Below are 22,206 nucleotides of genomic sequence, written 5' to 3' on the forward strand. Positions count from 1 at the left end.
CACAAAGCTCTTAAGACTCAACCAAATTTTTTCGACTCAAGACACACAATCTATTATGATAAAAATACATAGACTCGATAACAACAAGACTCACCTAATAACTTATGAATGAGTTCCAACCTGGATTTAGGGTATATATGGGAGAAAAACTCTGCCAAATAATTGTGTTTAGAAGCACAAGTAATTAGGGAGGTTAAAAAAATTCCTAGAGTGAAACCCTTTGAGAAGAATCATAGACTTACCTAGGTGTTGTTAGATGGATTAGTAGCCATACTAGAATCATATTTACAATACTTTGTAAAATTTGGGATTACAATGATGATGATGATTGAATTTGTTTTGACTACATTTTTGTACTCCATCTTCTGGAACTGTTGACATGTACTATGAGAATCCAAAATCCTATGTCCAAGAAAAAAAAGAAACAACATGTATATATCAATTCTAATACATATCAAAAGAATTTAAAAAATCATCAAATATATATCAACTGTCGGAATAAAAATCTTGTTCTAGCAATGAAACCAAAAAATATGAAACATAAATGTTGAATTGAAAAATACCCTAATGACATAAATAAGACCTATCTAAGAGAGTAGGGTCAGGTATACTATACAAAGGATGTCGTATGGCATGTTATGTCATCTCTGAATTCCAACTCTAAGAAGTTGTTTGCTCACAGGTAGATCCATTAGCTTCTTTTCAGATGTACCCTTCTGGATCTTGAACCTCATAGGATGCTAGAGATTTCCCATATTATATTGCATAGACCAATCAAATCTCTTCATTTTCCTATTCATGATATATGATGATGTAGAATCTTGGGCTTGTTCGATTACAGGCTCAAAGAAGTCAGTGACCACTGCGTTAGTGCTCTTCAACATCTACATTGTCTGGTCTCCTAGGATCCTCAACATGATGCCTTCTTTCAACATCTCTGTAAAGTCTGACCATACCTAGCTCTTTCAACAATAGTAATAGTAGCATATGATAAGTCCAACTCAATTCACCCTCTGAGATCCATTACAAAATATCAGGACAAGAGCATCCCCCATACATCAAGAACATCTATAATAGCAATATCCATGTTACTATCCTATATAGAAATTCTGTTAAGCTGACTTGTAAGTCTTTGATTACGCCAAGAACTTAAATATTCTTTGAATCCATGGAGCATATATTATGATAAGTCCTTGATATTCTTAGATTCCATTGGTCCATGACTTTATTAGTCATCACATTGGTTCAAGCCCCATAATCCAACATACAATTATGTAACAGATGGTCATTAACAATCAAAGTTATAAAGAAAGGTTGATGATCCTCATTGGTCATATAATAGTTTAGGACCTTTAACTTGATCTCTTCATCCTTATGGTGTGAATCAATCTTATCTTGTTGAGATATGCCTATAACATTAGAAATGTTGCTCTTTGAGATGGAATCTTTAAAATCTCAAGGACATGAACAAATATATTTTCATTATTTATCTATGTGACCCAATCAATTTCCAAACCTAAATGACAAGTTTTAGAAGCAATTTTTTCCTCACTTTGATCTTATTTTTCATGCGATAAGTGTATCCCTTACTTCTCGCAATATCTAAAATTTGTTCCTGAGTCGACTTTTCTCCATATAACTCTTACTGGGTGTGTGTTATATTCTTTCCACGACTATCCCACGCATGGGCGGGTAGAAGCCCCCCTTTTATGTTGCGCCAGGCGTAGTAGGGGGGGCAATAGCCCCCTTGCATAGGGTTCGGGGCAGCGCCTCGGGAAAGTTTTTCTGGACCCTATATTAGGAAGGCATACCTACCTATGGTTTTGTGCGTGGATTTCGCACATGGTTTTGAACATGATGGTTTTCTTTCCATGGTATTTTGTAGATCCGGTCAAGGGAACTATGGTTATGTTCTACTCCAGGGTTAATGTATTGGGGTTTATGGATGCTTCAACATGTATATATATGCACTGTAACATTGAAAGGAATATAATGAAAAATAAATCTAGTAGTCCTAGTTTTGGAATCTAGGGGTATTTGCGTATATATGTTTTATGTTTTATGCAGTCGACATTGTTTATTTTCTATTTTTTAGAATTCCTATGCAGGTAATTTTTGTACGGGGTTAAAACCTACATTTAGTATCAGAGTTGTTTCAGGTTCAAGGGGATGCCTTTATTACTGAGGGGTTTTTCCCAGGCCTGTGGTAGACCCTATTTAGTGGGAGATTTGCGGATCGATTCTTGTGGTGAAAGAAGATGGCAAGCAGTGGAAAGATAGAGATCGATAAATTTAATGGTCAATGTTTTGAGTTGTGGAAACTCAAGATGGAGGATCTGCTGGTGGATAAAGATCAATGGATCGTGGTAGATCCAAGTACTAAACCAACAACAATGTCAAATGAAGACTGGGCAAGGTTGGATCAGAAGGCAAAGAGCATAATACAATTGTGTGTCTTCGATTCAGTATTGTTGAATGTATAAGAGGAAGATTCGGTGAAGGCTTTGTGGGACAATTTAGGGACTTTGTACCAATATTAGTCTATGGTGAATAAATTGTTCTTCAGAAAAAGTTGTATAGCCTGAGGATGAAAGTTGGAGAGTCGGTGAGAAAGCATCTAAATGCCTTTAATATTGTGGTAAGCTGATTATTATTTGTTTATATTAAAATTTCATATCAAGATAAGTGCATCAATTTGTTTTTCTCTCTACCAAATTCGTGGGATAGTCGGGTTTTTGCCATAGGTAGCAATGTGACTTCCTTGCAGTTTGATGAAATAGTCTCATTCTTGTTGTTGGAGAAGGTGAGATGGAAAAATATGGAGGGCCAGAATGGTGATTCCTTCTCTGTACGAGGAAGGTCCCATAACAGAAACAAAAATAAATCCTCGAGTGGGAGATCTAAACCTAGATGGAGATCTAAATCTTTAGGAAAACTTGTAAAGGTGTGCTAGAAATGCAGAAAGGAATGGCACTTCAAAAAGGATTGTAGATCTAAAGCTCTTGAGAAAGGATAGGGTTCTAATGATGATCCTTTTGCAGAGGTGAAAACTGCCTCAGTTGAAGGTGGGGATATGTACTTGGCTTCTTCTTCAAGTACATATGCAGATCATGAGAAATGGTTGATTGACTCAGGTGCATCCTTTCACTTCACTCCCCACAGGGAGTGGTTTTGTGAGTATGATAAATATGATGGTGGTGATGTCTTATTAGGGGATGATAAGAAGGCTAGAATCATCGGTCATGGAAAAGTAAATTTGAAGTTGCAAGGTGGAAGGATTAGAACACTTATGGTTGTCCTACATATTCCTACATTGGCCAAAAATCCGATTTTTGTAAGAAAGTTGGATGATGCAGGTTGTTATCACTCAAGGAAAAGTTCTAAATTGTTCACATCAGTTCGATTGTTTGCCAAAGGCACATAAATCCTTTTCAGCAGTTTCGCAACGCAACATGCTTCAAGTGATTTCGTAGCGCATAATTCATATTTTGCACTGGCTGCGCTACGAAATTGGGGATTTGTTTGAATACATAGCAAGTCTCACCCAGCTGTCAGACTTATCAGAATCCGCTGTGTTTTAGATCGTTAGGTGTCGTGGTACTGGCACGTGTTGCAGTTATTGCTGAGAAGGGGACAAAAGGTAGACATGTTTCAACATGTTAAATGGAATGGATTGTCAAGCTCAAAAGATAAGCATATTTGCCAATATGGAATTGAGAAGGTTGATAATGTCTTAATATCAATATCCAAAAAACCAAACACGGTGCCCGTGTAAAAATCAGTGTTGTTCCAAGTTCATCATTAACACCACTAATCCTGTGGCTTTTGAAAAAGGTGCCAATCATAAGAAGGAAAGCACACAGGTGTATAATAGAAGAAAGGTTTCCAGTTTGAGAGTGAATGGTCTCATGCCAAGGATGACTGTCAGTTAAAAGCCTATAGTCATTGCATTCAGATGGATAGGAAAATGCCCCTTGCAGAATATATTGGCTTTGGTTTGAATTTGTCTAACTCTTCAAGAAACTGGACTGGCATGAATGGTTATGAAAGAGTTTACAGCTTCAGAGTTCTTTTCGTGTAGTTCATAAAATGGTCTTTAATGGTTCTAAAAGGTCGTATTCTTCTATCATTATGGATCATCATGATACCTGTTTCATCAGACTCTTGTTTCATCTTCTGGTGGTAGTCCCTTTATAGGTTCCTGTGGATGAGAGTCCCTTTGGGCTTATATTACTCAAGATATGGAAAAAATTGGTATTGCTGGGTCAAATGGATTCAAATTGCGCCAGGGGAGTGAAATTGTAATAGCAACACCTGGTTGTCTGCTTGATTGTCTTGAAAGAAGATATGCTGTCCTGAATCAATGTAACTATGTTGTGCTGGATGAAGCAGATCGCATGATTGACATGGGTTTTGAGCCATAAGTTGTTGGAGTTTTAAATGCTATGCCTTCAAGCAACTTGAAGCCTGAGAATGAGGATGAGGAGCTGGACGAAAAGAGGATATATAGAATAACATATATGTTCAGTGCAACAATGGCACCTGCTGTGGAACGGTTAGCTCGCAAGTATCTTAGAAATCCTGTTGTGGTTACCATAGGTACTGCTAGCAAAGCAACTGAACTTATAACTAAACATGTGATGATGTTGAAGGACGGTGAGAAGATGTCAAGACTAGAGAGATTGTTAAATGACTTGGGAGATAAGACAACAATTGTTTTTATCAACACAAAGAAGACCGCTGATTCTTTAGCAAGGCATCTTGATAAAGTGGGCTACAGAGTGACCACTCTTCATGAAGGGAAGACCCAGGAACAATGTGAGATAAGTTTGAAAGGATTTCAGAATAAACGCTACAATATTCTCGTAGAAACAGATGTTGCTGGTCGTGGTATAGATATTCCAGATGTTGCCCATGTGATCAATTTTGACACGCCTTCAAACATTGAGATGTACACACATCGAATTGGGCGTACTGGACGTGCTGGCAAGACCGGGGTGGCAACAACGGCACCCCTTACAGATGACAGCTGGTGGATAAAGTTCAAGCGAGTCAAAGCAGATGGGTTTTCTTACTTACGTGGATTATGGGTGTTTCGCCAAACCAATACTCGTAAAGCTTTTGACAGCACTCTGTGTGCCATATGTCTTTGCTCGTGGTTTGTTCCCTCTCTCACTTTGTGAGGTTCTTTTCATCTAAATGCCGAAGCTCTAAGATCTTCTCCTCGTTGCGTTGCTTACCCTCCTCGCAGGCAGATAAATTCCATGCGATCTACAGTTCCCTTGACGCGCTCTGAAGTGGCGTTATTTGCAAAGAAATCAAAGTAATCCTCGAATGCTGCAATTATGGGAGAGACCCTGGTCTCCGAGGAAAATGATTTTGTTGTACCCAACGATCAATTCAGCCAATTCTCTCCAAAAATATCTTGATATGTACAAAAGTTCTATCCAGCATCCGGCTGGTTTTTGGGCTAATATTGCATCTCAGTTTTATTGAGAAGCGGAATGGGGTGTAAAAGTTTACTTTGAAAATTTTGATGTGCGCAAGGGAAAAATAAATATTGAGTGGTCAAGGGTGGAATTACAAATATATGCTCCAATGTTATAGACAGATATGTTGAGGCTGGAAAAGGTAATAAGATTGCTGATTATTGGGAAGGGAATGATCCTGGTTTTGATGGATGCTTAACATATAATGAACTGCTCATGAAGGTTTGCCAGCTTTCGAACTATTTGAAGGATATTGGTGTCAAGAAAGGAGATGCAGTGGCAATTTATTTGCCTATGTTAGCAGAGCTGCCGATAGCAATGTTTGCTTGTGCTCGTATTGGTGCTGTTCATTCGGTTGTATTTGCTGGATTTTCAGCAGAGTCCCTTGCTCAACGAATTATAGACTGCAAACCTACAACACTGCTAACTTATAATGCTGTCCGCTAGGGTGCTAAAGTTATTAATCTGAAAGAAATAAGTATACTCTGCACTGGTGGAATCATCTAAAAATGGAGTTCCTGTAGGTGTCTGTTTGTCAGATGCAGATGAGTTTGCACACCATGGAAGAAAGGAAGAAACATCTGGTGGCAGGATACAATTCAAAAATACATGACCGAATGTGAAGTTGAATGGCTTGATGCAGAAGATCCACTATTCCTTTTATATACAAGTGGTAGTACAGGGAAACCAAGAAATGCATCAGGCTTGCTTGCTTTAGCTGGTCTTATGAACTTGACAAGTCTGGATCTGGAGATGTGCTCATGGCTTCATGGTGGATTGGTGCATCTAAAAGGATCAATCCAAGGTTATGGTATCAACAATCAGGACATGTCAGATATAGTGTTTAAGGACTATTGCTTCAAAACTAGAGAACTGTGGTCTGTATTGTTTCCTTCTGAATTGGAGAAAATTGTTGCCACTGTCACAAAAATCTAAATGAAGTGTGGAATGTCTATAGTGTGCTCAACTATTTAAAGGCTCTTGTTGAGAAGTCTGAGATCATCCAGATCCTAGAGGAAGAGAAAGAAAGTAATTTAACATTTACTGCAACTGATGGATATGACTACAATGGAGGAAACAATGTTCTGAAGGTTCTGGGATACTTTAGTATTATTGGTCTACTTCGTGTACATTGCCTTCTTGGAGATTATTACAGTGGACTCAAGTGCTTGGCAGCTATAGATGTTAACCAAACAGGTGTCTACAATTCAATGATTGGAAGCCATATCACAACTATTTATTATTATAGATTCGCCAACCCTATGTTGAGAAGGTATGTTAAGGCAATACGGGCCTTCAATCAAGTTCTGTTGTATATAATAAAGACCAAACAGTTCCATCAAAAGTCTCCACAGTTTGACCAAATTCTGAAGAAAAATGAACAGATATATGCTCTATTGGCTATATGCCTCTCTATATGTCCACAAATGAAGCTTGTTGAGGAAAATGTGAACAATCAGCTGAAAGGGAAGTATGGGGAGAAGATGGCAAGAATGCAGAGAAGTGATGAGGCTGTGTATGATGAATTTTTTTTTTTTCATATGCCTGTCCTAAATTTATTACTCCTTCAGTACCAAAATATGATGAAACTCTTGTAAAAAATAACCAGGATGCATATAGGCATCAGTTGAAGCTGTTCTTATCAGAAGTTATGACATACAAGCATAAGACTCATGCCATTGATCATGACGGAGGAATTATATCAAATGCAGATGTTGACTTTTATATTGATGAGGATATCATTCATATTGTTGAATCAAAGTCTTCAAAGCTATACGCTGATAACTTTATGCATCACATTATCAAGTGTGAAGAGATTATTAGTGATTTGGATAGAGTAAGCTTGAATAAGATGGTTGTTGTTTTTGCATTATGGAAATGCCAGATGTAATGAGGTCAAACATCCAAATTTTTTAATTAGAGAAGAGCAGTCTTAAGCCATGAACAGTGACGATCATTTAGCTATGAAAGGAAGACTGTACTTTTGAAATTACACAGCAGTTTCGTAGCGCGCTACGAAACTGCTGTAGCTGCATGTTACAATTGAGCCGATCAATTATGATTGACAAATCAGCAAATCTTTTTGAAAGGTGTTGTCTTCACACATAGCAAAGGTGGACAGCAGATCAAGGACGTGGCATTCTGATATGTTTTGAATAATCAAAGATGAAGGGCATAGTTCATTGGATTCGAATATCTTTGAGGAAAACCAAAGGCTGATAAACAGGGACAGTTTTCTATTTTTCAGGGGCAATGTAGAAAGTGCGACATCAAAGTCCAGCAAGCAGCTACAAACATCTACCACATCCAAACTGAAAAAGGAGCAGATGTCAAAGAACGAGGTTCATTGTAATTAAAGCCATCAAGCATGTAATATGGAGTTAGAGTCATAGTTAATTTAGAACTCTTTAAAAACTCCAGTCAGCACTTTAGTTGTATTTATTAGTTAGTTCAATAGCTGATAGGTGTCAGTAGAGGTAGTTATCGAGCCCCCTCATGCTGGAGGAGGAAGCTCGAAGTAGTTAGAATAAGGATTCTATATATAGCTGAAACAGCAATGTAATGGGGGTTGGATATTTTATAAAAGAGAGTATTGTTTTGGCTTATGTAAAGACAGAATTCAGTAATATCAGTTGGCTGTTTTTCTTCTCAGGATTCATGAGGGATTTCCATGTTTAGAATGTGTGATTTATTCTTTCCTTAATGTCTTTTACAGTTGCATATATGTGTAATCACTCAGAATTCATTGATCATGCTCTGACTTCCTGTATGCATGTATGAACTGTGGTTTTATATGAGTTGTGTTCTGAACATCTAAATGCTAAATGCCCTGACTTCTATGTAAAGGCAGTCTCATTATTTACTGAAGTATGATTGACTCCATAGGCCCAATGGAAATTAGTTTAATGTTTGTCCAGCCTTCATATTTGTTAATGTTATTCCACAAGAGTTAGCCATCTTATTAATAGTCAAAATCAATAACCCTTTGAGAGAGCCCTCTCAGGCTAAGGAGGCTAAGCCTTAGTCAAAAGATTGGTTTGAAACAGTTACTTGAAGTCTTCCTGGTCTGCAGCCTTCCAGGGCTTGATTTTGAGATAACATTTTGGTGCGTCTGCCGGGAGCCTGAAGATTATTCTTTCTCGAAATCATGAAGCTGAACTTCTGAAGGTAGCAGGAGCTCAAAATAATTTTCGAGGCTGCAAATCTACCTTGGCGACTCCATTGTTGAAGAATTCAAAATTCATACATTCATGGTGATTCCACTGGAGTTATGAAGGACCCAGATGCTACCATTCTTATTTCAAGGTATGCATGCATAGATTTTTCAGGAATTCATGGTTTCCCAAATCATTTTCCCAAGGATGCATATTTTCTAAGGAATGGTCCAAAATTCAATGGAGAAGATCTGAGTTTAACTTTGAAGCATATATCAGATTTTTGTGATTTTACCGAGCTTCTTAGAGTTAAGCATGAAGATGTTTGCATTATTTTCTTCTATGATTCACTTCAAGGGAAATGTAAATGGTGGATTGAAAGCTTTCCTGCCAAATCCATCAAGTCATTTGAAGACTTTTGGCTTATGTTTTTGGAGGAATGGATAGATAGATCAGATGTGGTGGCAAACTCTCCTTCAATTCAAGGTTTCAAACATTGGAATAATGATCATAGTAATGGAGAAACAAATGAAAATTTTTCTTTGTCCTTGTCCTCGTATCTAAAATCATTTGAGTGTAAGGCAGAGGATAAGATGAAATTTTTGGATGAATTTGCTAAAGACATTGAGAAAGACATTGAAGGTTTACAAGGTCAAATTCAGGCATATAGTCTTCATAATCATGATCACTATTTTTAGAAGCTTTCTATGGCAGAACACAAGGAGAGAGTGTTGCTTCCTTTCTCTTTCACGATTGAGGAAGTGTACACTATTGTTGAAGATTAGTTTGCACAACTAGAAAGTTACAAGAATCGTCAAGCTGATCATGTATTCTGGGATCCTATAGCTGACTACATGGAAGAGTTTTACTCTCCAATGTTTCAGTTTTTCTATGAAGATCAGAGGCAATTTCAGTGGCAGTGGTCATCACAATATCATTGTGGCTCTGAACTCCGATGCAGTCAAAGAAATCAAACATCAAATAAGACAAATGATTGGCTACATTGGAAATTTCACATTGATTGAGCTGAAAGAAATTTGAATTGTTAGGGTAGGTAGGTAGGAAAAGGCAAATAAGCTCAAGGTTGACTGAGCATTTTTTTTAGTAGATGTAGATTTCTTTCTCCTACAGTGATCATCAAGCTTAAGCCCGAGGTGAAGGCCCCAGAAGCTTGAAGGGGATGATTGTCGAGCAAATTTCAGTTTGTCATAAATGGATAAAGCACTGGACTTGCGAGTTCTTAGTGTACTACAGGAGCACACTATCCCAAGTGGAGCCACTGTTATCACTCAAGAAAAAGTTCTAAATTGTTCACATCAGTTCGATTGTTTGCCGAAGGCACATAAATCCTTTTCAGCAGTTTCGCATCGCAACATGCTTCAAGTGATTTCGTAGCGCATAATTCATATTTTGCACTGGCTGCGCTACAAAATTGGGGATTTGTTTGAATACATAGCAAGTCTCACCCAACTGTCAGACTTATCAGAATCCATTGTGTTTTAGATCGTTAGGTGTCGTGGTACTGGCACGTGTTGCTGTTATTGCTGAGAAGGGGACAAAAGGTAGACATGTTTCAACATGTTAAATGGAATGGATTGTCAAGCTCAAAAGATAAGCATATTTGCCAATATGGAATTGAGAAGGTTGATAATGTCTTAATATCAATATCCAAAAAACCAAACACGGTGCCCGTGTAAAAATCAGTGTTGTTCCAAGTTCATAATTAACACCACTAATCCTGTGGCTTTTGAAAAAGGTGCCAATCATAAGAAGGAAAGCACACAGGTGTATAATAGAAGAAAGGTTTCCAGTTTGAGAGTGAATGGTCTCATGCCAAGGATGACTGTCAGTTAAAAGCCTATAGTCATTGCATTCAGATGGATAGGAAAATGCCCCTTGCAGAATATATTGGCTTTGGTTTGAATTTGTCTAACTCTTCAAGAAACTGGACTGGCATGAATGGTTATGAAAGAGTTTACAGCTTCAGAGTTCTTTTCGTGCAGTTCATAAAATGGTCTTTAATGGTTCTGAAAAGTCGTATTCTTCTATCATTATGGATCATCATGATACCTGTTTCATCAGACTCTTGTTTCATCTTCTGCTAGTAGTCCCTTTACAGGTTCCTGTGGATGAAAGTCCCTTGTTTCTTCTCTATCAAGATTGTGCTTTTGGGCTTATATTTCTCAAGATATGGAAAAAATTGGTATTGCTGGGTCAAATGGATTCAAATTGCGCCAGGGGTGTGAAATTGTAATAGCAACACCTGGTCGTCTGCTTGACTGTCTTGAAAGAAGATATGCTATCCTGAATCAATGTAACTATGTTGTTCTGGATGAAGCAGATCGCATGATTGACATGGGTTTTGAGCCACAAGTTGTTGGAGTTTTAGATGCTATGCCTTCAAGCAACTTGAAGCCTGAGAATGAGGATGAGGAGCTGGACGAAAAGAGGATATATAGAACAACATATATGTTCAGTGCAACAATGGCACCTGCTGTGGAACGGTTAGCTCGCAAGTATCTTAGAAATCCTGTTGTGGTTACCATAGGTACTGCTGGCAAAGCAACTGAACTTATAACTAAACATGTGATGATGTTGAAGGACGGTGAGAAGATGTCAAGACTAGAGAGATTGTTAAATGACTTGGGAGATAAGACAACAATTGTTTTTATCAACACAAAGAAGACCGCTGATTCTTTAGCAAGGCATCTTGATAAAGTGGGCTACAGAGTGACCACTCTTCATGAAGGGAAGACCTAGGAACAATGTGAGATAAGTTTGAAAGGATTTCAGAATAAACGCTACAATATTCTCGTAGAAACAGATGTTGCTGGTCGTGGTATAGATATTCCAGATGTTGCCCATGTGATAAATTTTGACACGCCTTCAAACATTGAGATGTACACACATCGAATTGGGCGTACTGGACGTGATGGCAAGACCGGGGTGGCAACAATGGCACCCCTTACAGATGACAGCTGGCGGATAAAGTTCAAGCGAGTCAAAGCAGATGGGTTTTTCTGGTTACGTGGATTATGGGTGTTTCGCCAAACCAATACTCGTAAAGCTTTTGACAGCACTCTGTGTGCCATATGTCTTTGCTCATGGTTTGTTCCCTCTCTCACTTTGTGAGGTTCTTTTCATCTGAATGCCGAAGCTCTAAGATCTTCTCCTCGTTGCGTTGCTTACCCTCCTCACAGGCAGAGAAATTCCATGCGATCTACAGTTCCCTGGACGCGCTCTGAAGTGGCGTTATTTGCAAAGAAATCAAAGTAATCCTCGAATGTTGCAATTATGGGAGAGACCCTGGTCTCCGAGGAAAATGATTTTGTTGTACCCAACGATCAATTCAGCCAATAGGCCTTGGTTTCTTCTCTCTAAAAATATCTTGATATGTACAAAAGTTCTATCCAGCATCCGGCTGGTTTTTAGGCTAATATTGCATCTCAGTTTTATTGAGAAGCGGAATGGGGTGTAAAAGTTTACTTTGAAAATTTTGATGTGCGCAAGGGAAAAATAAATATTGAGTGGTCAAGGGTGGAATTACAAATATATGCTCCAATGTTATAGACAGATATGTTGAGGCTGGAAAAGGTAATAAGATTGCTGATTATTGGGAAGGGAATGATCCTGGTTTTGATGGATGCTTAACATATAATGAATTGCTCATGAAGGTTTGCCATCTTTCGAACTATTTGAAGGATATTGGTGTCAAGAAAGGAGATGCAGTGGCAATTTATTTGCCTATGTTAGCAGAACTGCCGATAGCAATGTTTGCTTGTGCTCGTATTGGTGCTGTTCATTCGGTTGTATTTGCTGGATTTTCAGCAGAGTCCCTTGCTCAACGAATTATAGACTGCAAACCTACAACACTGCTAACTTATAATGCTGTCCGCCAGGGTGCTAAAGTTATTAATCTGAAAGAAATAAGTATACTCTGCACTGGTGGAATCATCTAAAAATGGAGTTCCTGTAGGTGTCTGTTTGTCAGATGCAGATGAGTTTGCACACCATGGAAGAAAGGAAGAAACATCTGGTGGCAGGATACAATTCAAAAATACATGACCGAATGTGAAGTTTAATGGCTTGATGCAGAAGATCCACTATTCCTTTTATATACAAGTGGTAGTACAGGGAAACCAAGAAATGCATCAGGCTTGCTTGCTTTAGCTGGTCTTATGAACTTGACAAGTCTGGATCTAGAGATGTGCTCAAGGATTCATGGTGGATTGGTGCATCTAAAAGGATCAATCCAAGGTTATGGTATCAACAAGCATGACATGTCAGATATAGTGTTTAAGGACTATTGCTTCAAAACTAGAGAACTGTGGTCTGTATTGTTTCCTTCTGAATTGGAGAAAATTGTTGCCACTGTCACAAAAATCTAAATGAAGTGTGGAATGTCTATAGTGTGCTCAACTATTTACAGGCTCTTGTTGAGAAGTCTGAGATCATCCAGATCCTAGAGGAAGAGAAAGAAAGTAATTTAACATTTACTGCAACTGATGGGTATGACTACAATGGAGGAAACAATGTTCTGAAGGTTCTGGGATACTTTAGTATTATTGGTCTACTTCGTGTACATTGCCTTCTTGGAGATTATTACAGTGGACTCAAGTGCTTGGCAGCTATAGATGTTAACCAGACAGGTGTCTACAATTCAGTGATTGGAAGCCATATCACAACTATTTATTATTATAGATTCGCCAACCCTATGTTGAGAAGGTATGTTAAGGCAATACGGGCCTTCAATCAAGTTCTGTTGTATATAATAAAGACCAAACAGTTCCATCAAAAGTCTCCACAGTTTGACCAAATTCTGAAGAAAAATGAACAGATATATGCTCTATTGGCTATATGCCTCTCTATCTGTCCACAAATGAAGCTTGTTGAGGAAAATGTGAACAATCAGCTGAAAGGGAAGTATGGGGAGAAGATGGCAACAATGCAGAGAAGTGATGAGGCTGTGTATGACGAATTTTTTTTTTTCATATGCCTGTCCTAAATTTATTACTCCTTCAGTACCAAAATATGATGAAACTCTTGTAAAAAATAACCAGGATGCATATAGGCATCAGTTGAAGCTATTCTTATCAGAAGTTATGACATACAAGCATAAGACTCATGCAATTGATCATGATGGAGGAATTATATCAAATGCAGATGTTGACTTTTATATTGATGAGGATATCGTTCATATTGTTGAATCAAAGTCTTCAAAGCTATACGCTGATAACTTTATGCATCACATTATCAAGTGTGAAGAGATTATTAGTGATTTGGACAGAGTAAGCTTGAATAAGATGGTTGTTGTTTTTGCATTATGGAAATGCCAGCTGTAATGAGGTCAAACATCCAAATTTTTTAATTAGAGAAGAGCAGTCTTAATCCATGAACAATGACGATCATTTAGCTATGAAAGGAAGACTGTACTTTTGAAATTACACAGCAGTTTCGTAGCGCGCTACGAAACTGCTGTAGCTGCATGTTACAATTGAGCCGATCAATTATGATTGACAAATCAGCAATTCTTTTTGAAAGGTGTTGTCTTCACACATAGCAAAGGTGGACAACAGATCAAGGACGTGGCATTCTGATATGTTTTGAATAATCAAAGATGAAGGGCATAGTTCATTGGATTCGAATATCTTTGAGGAAAACCAAAGGCTGATAAACAGGGACAATTTTCTATTTTTCAGGGGCAATGTAGAAAGCACGACATCAAAGTCCAGCAAGCAGCTACAAACATCTACCACATCCAAACTGAAAAAGGAGCAGATGTCAAAGAACGAGGTTCATTGTAATTAAAGCCATCAAGCATGTAATATGGAGTTAGAGTCATAGTTAATTTAGAACTCTTTAAAAACTCCAGTCAGCACTTTAGTTGTATTTATTAGTTAGTTCAATAGCTGATAGGTGTCAGTAGAGGTAGTTATCGAGCCCCCTCATGCTGGAGGAGGAAGCTCAAAGTAGTTAGAATAAGGATTCTATATATAGCTGAAACAACAATGTAATGGGGGTTGGATATTTTATAAAAGAGAGTACTGTTTTGGCTTATGTAAAGACAGAATTCAGTAATATCAGTTGGTTGTTTTTCTTCTCAGGATTCATGAGGGATTTCCATGTTTAGAATGTGTGATTTATTCTTTCCTTAATGTCTTTTACAGTTGCATATATGTGTAAACACTCAGAATTCATTGATCATGCTCTGAATTCCTGTATGCATGTATGAACTGTGGTTTTATATGAGTTGTGTTCTGAACATCTAAATGCTAAATGCCCTGACTTCTATGTAAAGGCAGTCTCATTATTTACTGAAGTATGATTGACTCCATAGGCCCAATGGAAATTAGTTTAATGTTTGTCCAGCCTTCATATTTGTTAATGTTATTCCACAAGAGTTAGCCATCTTATTAATAGTCAAAATCAATAACCCTTTGAGAGAGCCCTCTCAGGCTAAGGAGGCTAAGCCTTAGTCAAAAGATTGGTTTGAAACAGTTACTTGAAGTCTTCCTGGTCTGCAGCCTTCCAGGGCTTGATTTTGAGATAACATTTTGGTGCGTCTGCCGGGAGCCTGAAGATTATTCTTTCCCGAAATCATGAAGCTGAACTTCTGAAGGTAGCAGGAGCTCAAAAGAATTTTCGAGGCTGCAAATCTACCTTGGCGACTCCATTGTTGAAGAATTCAAAATTCATACATTCATGGTGATTCCACTGGAGTTATGAAGGACCCAGATGCTACCATTCTTATTTCAAGGTATGCATGCATAGATTTTTCAGGAATTCATGGTTTCCCAAATCATTTTCCCAAGGATGCATATTTTCTAAGGAATGGTCCAAAATTCAATGGAGAAGATCTGAGTTTAACTTTGAAGCATATATCAGATTTTTGTGATTTTACCGAGCTTCTTAGAGTTAAGCATGAAGATGTTTGCATTATGTTCTTCTATGATTCACTTCAAGGGAAATGTAAATGGTGGATTGAAAGCTTTCCTGCCAAATCCATCAAGTCATTTGAAGACTTTTGGCTTATGTTTTTGGAGGAATGGATAGATAGATCAGATGTGGTGGCAAACTCTCCTTCAATTCAAGGTTTCAAACATTGGAATAATGATCATAGTAATGGAGAAACAAATGAAAATTTTTCTTTGTCCTTGTCCTCGTATCTAAAATAATTTGAGTGTAAGGCAGAGGATAAGATGAAATTTTTGGATGAATTTTCTAAAGACATTGAGAAAGACATTGAAGGTTTACAAGGTCAAATTCAGGCATATAGTCTTCATAATCATGATCACTATTTTCAGAAGCTTTCTATGGCAGAACACAAGGAGAGAGTGTTGCTTCCTTTCTCTTTCACGATTGAGGAAGTGTACACTGTTGTTGAAGATCAGTTTGCACAACTAGAAAGTTACAAGAATCATCAAGTTGATCATGTATTCTGGGATCCTATAGCTGACTACATGGAAGAGTTTTACTCTCCAATGTTTCAGTTTTTCTGTGAAGATCAGAGGAAATTTCAGTGGCAGTGGTCATCACAATATCATTGTGGCTCTGAACTCCGATGCAGTCAAAGAAATCAAACATCAGATAAGACAAATGATTGGCTACATTGGAAATTTCACATTGATTGAGCTGAAAGAAATTTGAATTGTTAGGGTAGGTAGGTTGGAAAAGGAAAATAAGCTCAAGGTTGACTGAGCATTTTTTTTAGTAGATGTAGATTTCTTTCTCCTACAGTGATCATCAAGCTTAAGCCCGAGGTGAAGGCCCCAGAAGCTTGAAGGGGATGATTGTCGAGCAAATTTCAGTTTGTCATAAATGGATAAAGCACTGGACCTGCGAGTTCTTAGTGTACTACAGGAGCACACTATCCCAAGTGGAGCCACTGTTATCACTCAAGAAAAAGTTCTAAATTGTTCACATCAGTTCGATTGTTTGCCGAAGGCACATAAATCCTTTTCAGCAGTTTCGCAGCGCAACATGCTTCAAGTGATTTCGTAGCGCATAATTCATATTTTGCACTGGCTGCGCTACAAAATTGGGGATTTGTTTGAATACATAGCAAGTCTCACCCAGCTATCAGACTTATCAGAATCAGCTGTGTTTTAGATCATTAGGTGTCGTGGTACTGGCACGTGTTGCAGTTATTGCTGAGAAGGGGACAAAAGGTAGACATGTTTCAACATGTTAAATGGAATGGATTGTCAAGCTCAAAAGATAAGCATATTTGCCAATATGGAATTGAGAAGGTTGATAATGTCTTAATATCAATATCCAAAAAACCAAACACGGTGCCCGTGTAAAAATCAGTGCTGTTCCAAGTTCATCATTAACACCACTAATCCTGTGGCTTTTGAAAAAGGTGCCAATCATAAGAAGGAAAGCACACAGGTGTATAATAGAAGAAAGGTTTCCAGTTTGACAGTGAATGGTCTCATGCCAAGGATGACTGTCAGTTAAAAACCAATAGTCATTGCATTCAGATGGATAGGAAAATGCCCCTTGCAGAATATATTGGCTTTGGTTTGAATTTGTCTAACTCTTCAAGAAACTGGACTGGCATGAATGGTTATGAAAGAGTTTACAGCTTCAGAGTTCTTTTCGTGCAGTTCATAAAATGGTCTTTAATGGTTCTGAAAATTCGTATTCTTCTATCATTATGGATCATCATGATACCTGTTTCATCAGACTCTTGTTTCATCTTCTGGTGGTAGTCCCTTTATAGGTTCCTGTGGATGAGAGTCCCTTTGGGCTTATATTACTCAAGATATGGAAAAAATTGGTATTGCTGGGTCAAATGGATTCAAATTGCGCCAGGGGTGTGAAATTGTAATAGCAACACCTGGTCGTCTGCTTGACTCTCTTGAAAGAAGATATGATGTCCTGAATCAATGTAACTATGTTGTTCTGGATGAAGCAGATCGCATGATTGACATGGGTTTTGAGCCACAAGTTGTTGGAGTTTTAGATGCTATGCCTTCAAGCAACTTGAAGCCTGAGAATGAGGATGAGGATCTGGACGAAAAGAGGATATATAGAACAACATATATGTTCAGTGCAACAATGGCACCTGCTGTGGAACGGTTAGCTCGCAAGTATCTTAGAAATCCTATTGTGGTTACCATAGGTACTACTGGTAAAGCAACTGAACTTATAACTAAACATGTGATGATGTTGAAGGACGGTGAGAAGATGTCAAGACTAGAGAGATTGTTAAATGACTTGGGAGATAAGACAACAATTGTTTTTATCAACACAAAGAAGACCGCTGATTCTTTAGCAAGGCATCTTGATAAAGTGGGCTATAGAGTGACCACTCTTCATGAAGGGAAGACCCAGGAACAATGTGAGATAAGTTTGAAAGGATTTCAGAATAAACGCTACAATATTCTCGTAGAAACAGATGTTGCTGGTCGTGGTATAGATATTCCAGATGTTGTCCATGTGATAAATTTTGACACGCCTTCAAACATTGAGATGTACACACATCGAATTGGGCGTACTGGACGTGCTGGCAAGACCGGGGTGGCAACAACGGCACCCCTTACAGATGACAGTTGGCAGATAAAGTTCAAGCGAGTCAAAGCAGATGGGTTTTCTTGCTTACGTGGATTATGGGTGTTTCGCCAAACCAATACTCGTAAAGCTTTTGACAGCACTCTGTGTGCCATATGTCTTTGCTCGTGGTTTGTTCCCTCTCTCACTTTGTGAGGTTCTTTTCATCTGAATGCCGAAGCTCTAAGATCTACTCCTCGTTGCGTTGCTTACCCTCCTCGCAGGCAGAGAAATTCCATGCGATCTACAGTTCCCTGGACGCGCTCTGAAGTGGCGTTATTTGCAAAGAAATCAAAGTAATCCTCGAATGCTGCAATTATGGGAGAGACCCTGGTCTCCGAGGAAAATGATTTTGTTGTACCCAACGATCAATTCAGCCAACAGGCCTTGGTTTCTTCTCTCCAAAAATATCTTGATATGTACAAAAGTTCTATCCAGCATCCGGCTGGTTTTTGGGATGATATTGCATCTCAGTTTTATTGAGAAGCGGAATGGGGTGTAAAAGTTTACTTTGAAAATTTTGATGTGCGCAAGGGAAAAATAAATATTGAGTGGTCAAGGGTGGAATTACAAATATATGCTCCAATGTTATAGACAGATATGTTGAGGCTGGAAAAGGTAATAAGATTGCTGATTATTGGGAAGGGAATGATCCTGGTTTTGATGGATGCTTAACATATAATGAACTGCTCATGAAGGTTTGCCAGCTTTCGAACTATTTGAAGGATATTGGTGTCAAGAAATGAGATGCAGTGGCAATTTATTTGCCTATGTTAGCAGAGTTGCCGATAGCAATGTTTGCTTGTGCTCGTATTGGTGCTGTTCATTCGGTTGTATTTGCTGGATTTTCAGCAGAGTCCCTTGCTCAACGAATTATAGACTGCAAACCTACAACATTGCTAACTTATAATACTGTCCGCCAGGGTGCTAAAGTTATTAATATGAAAGAAATAAGTATACTCTGCACTGGTGGAATCATATAAAAATGGAGTTCCTGTAGGTGTTTGTTTGTCAGATGCAGATGAGTTTGCACACCATGGAAGAAAGGAAGAAACATCTGGTGGCAGGATACAATTCAAAAATACATGACCGAATGTGAAGTTGAATGGCTTGATGCAGAAGATCCATTATTCCTTTTATATACAAGTGGTAGTACAGGGAAACCAAGAAATGCATCAGGCTTGCTTGCTTTAGCTGGTCTTATGAACTTGACAAGTCTGGATCTGGAGATGTGCTCAGGGATTCATGGTGGATTGGTGCATCTAAAAGGATCAATCCAAGGTTATGGTATCAACAATCAGGACATGTCAGATATAGTGTTTAAGGACTATTGCTTCAAAACTAGAGAACTGTGGTCTGTATTGTTTCCTTCTGAATTGGAGAAAATTGTTGCCACTGTCACAAAAATCTAAATGAAGTGTGGAATGTCTATAGTGTGCTCAACTATTTACAGGCTCTTGTTGAGAAGTCTGAGATCATCCAGATCCTAGAGGAAGAGAAAGAAAGTAATTTAACATTTACTGCAACTGATGGATATGACTACAATGGAGGAAACAATGTTCTGAAGGTTCTGGGATACTTTAGTATTATTGGTCTACTTCGTGTACATTGCCTTCTTGGAGATTATTACAGTGGACTCAAGTGCTTGGCAGCTATAGATGTTAACCAGACAGGTGTCTACAATTCAGTGATTGGAAGCCATATCACAACTATTTATTATTATAGATTCGCCAACCCTATGTTGAGAAGGTATGTTAAGGCAATACGGGCCTTCAATAAAGTTCTGTTGTATATAATAAAGACCAAACAGTTCCATCAAAAGTCTCCACAGTTTGACCAAATTCTGAAGAAAAATGAACAGATATATGCTCTATTGGCTATATGCCTCTCTATCTGTCCACAAATGAAGCTTGTTGAGGAAAATGTGAACAATCAGCTGAAAGGGAAGTATGGGGAGAAGATGGCAAGAATGCAGAGAAGTGATGAGGCTGTGTATGATGAATTTTTTTTCATATGCCTGTCCTAAATTTATTACTCCTTCAGTACCAAACTATGATGAAACTCTTGTAAAAAATAACCAGGATGCATATAGGCATCCGTTGAAGCTGTTCTTATCAGAAGTTATGACATACAAGCATAAGACTCATGCAATTGATCATGATGGAGGAATTATATCAAATGCAGATGTTGACTTTTATATTGATGAGGATATCGTTCATATTGTTGAATCAAAGTCTTCAAAGCTATACGCTAATAACTTTATGCATCACATTATCAAGTGTGAAGAGATTATTAGTGATTTGGACAGAGGAAGCTTGAATAAGATGGTCGCTGTTTTTGCATTATTGAAATGCCAGCTGTAATGAGGTCAAACATCCAAATTTTGTAATTAGAGAAGAGCAGTCTTAAGCCATGAACAGTGACGATCATTTAGCTATGAAAGGAAGACTGTACTTTTGAAATTACACAGCAGTTTCGTAGCGCGCTACGAAACTGCTGTAGCTGCATGTTACAATTGAGTCGATCAATTATGATTGACAAATCAGCAAATCTTTTTGAAAGGTGTTGTCTTCACACATAGCAAAGGTGGACAGCAGATCAAGGACGTGGCATTCTGATATGTTTTGAATAATCAAAGATGAAGGGCATAGTTCATTGGATTCGAATATCTTTGAGGAAAACCAAAGGCTGATAAACAGGGACAATTTTCTATTTTTCAGGGGCAATGGAGAAAGTGCGACATCAAAGTCCAGCAAGCAGCTACAAACATCTACCACATCCAAACTGAAAAAGGAGCAGATGTCAAAGAACGAGGTTCATTTTAATTAAAGCCATCAAGCATGTAATATGGAGTTAGAGTCATAGTTAATTTAGAACTCTTTAAAAACTCCATTCAGCACTTTACTTGTATTTATTAGTTAGTTCAATAGCTGATAGGTGTCAGTAGAGGTAGTTATCGAGCCCCCTCATGCTGGAGGAGGAAGCTCGAAGTAGTTAGAATAAGGATTCTATATATAGCTGAAACAACAATGTAATGGGGGTTGGATATTTTATAAAAGAGAGTACTGTTTTGGCTTATGTAAAGACAGAATTCAGTAATATCAGTTGGCTGTTTTTCTTCTCAGGATTCATGAGGGATTTCCATGTTTAGAATGTGTGATTTATTCTTTCCTTAATGTCTTTTACAGTTGCGTATATGTGTAATCACTCAGAATTCATTGATCATGCTCTGACTTCCTTTATGCATGTATGAACTGTGGTTTTATATGAGTTGTGTTCTGAACATCTAAATGCTAAATGCCCTGACTTCTTTGTAAAGGCAGTCTCATTATTTACTGAAGTATGATTGACTCCATAGGCCCAATGGAAATTAGTTTAATGTTTGTCCAGCCTTCATATTTGTTAATGTTATTCCACAAGAGTTAGCCATCTTATTAATAGTCAAAATCAATAACCCTTTGAGAGAGCCCTCTCAGGCTAAGGAGGCTAAGCCTTAGTCAAAAGATTGGTTTGAAACAGTTACTTGAAGTCTTCCTGGTCTGCAGCCTTCCAGGGCTTGATTTTGAGATAACACAGGTGTAAAAACAATGTTTGAGAAAGATACTTGCAAGATGGTTCGAGGAGCACTGGTATTGATGTGGGGAGTGCATATTGGAACTTTGTGCAAGCTTCAGGGTAGCACTGTTATTGATGGGTGCAACATTTCTATGGTTCCTGAAAGTGGAGTAGAAAATCTAGTGGTCTCTGGAGAAAAGACCATGCTATGGCATCATAGGCTTGGACATATTGAGAGAAGGGCCTCTGAATACTTCGTGGTAATGGTATGGTAGAAGGTATGTCTAATTTCTCTCTGGATTTTGATTTTTGTGAAATTGTGCATATGGGAAGCAAAATCAGGTAACTTTCCCCTCTGGTGCTAAGAGGGTGAAACATATATTAGAGCTTGGCATAGTGATGTGTTTCAACCTACGACAGTTCCATCACTGGGTAATTCTATGTACTATCTA

The 22,206-nt window shown here is 38.2% G+C and overlaps 2 protein-coding genes and 1 pseudogene across 2 annotated transcripts; all 3 read left to right on the forward strand.

The window, feature by feature from the left end:
* The first annotated feature begins 4,397 nt into the window (after positions 1-4,397).
* LOC149192009 (DEAD-box ATP-dependent RNA helicase 21-like) lies at positions 4,398-5,936 on the forward strand (annotated as a pseudogene).
* Positions 5,937-6,098: 162 nt separating this feature from the next.
* LOC149192010 (uncharacterized) lies at positions 6,099-7,380 on the forward strand. The gene is made up of 3 exons (XM_089406810.1): positions 6,099-6,371; positions 6,467-7,005; positions 7,110-7,380. The coding sequence occupies exons 1-3, from the start codon at positions 6,099-6,101 to the stop codon at positions 7,378-7,380; spliced, it is 1,083 nt and encodes a 360-aa protein (XP_089262936.1).
* A 10,153-nt stretch (positions 7,381-17,533) lies between these two features.
* LOC149192011 (DEAD-box ATP-dependent RNA helicase 21-like) lies at positions 17,534-18,355 on the forward strand. The gene has a single exon (XM_089406811.1). The coding sequence runs from the start codon at positions 17,570-17,572 to the stop codon at positions 18,353-18,355; it is 786 nt and encodes a 261-aa protein (XP_089262937.1). The 5' UTR covers positions 17,534-17,569.
* Positions 18,356-22,206: the final 3,851 nt, after the last annotated feature.

Source organism: Pinus tabuliformis, chromosome 2_2 (genome assembly GCF_031772625.1).
Source record: "Pinus tabuliformis cultivar Carrire ecotype Pingquan chromosome 2_2, CPIR1, whole genome shotgun sequence".
NCBI lineage: Eukaryota > Viridiplantae > Streptophyta > Pinopsida > Pinales > Pinaceae > Pinus > Pinus tabuliformis.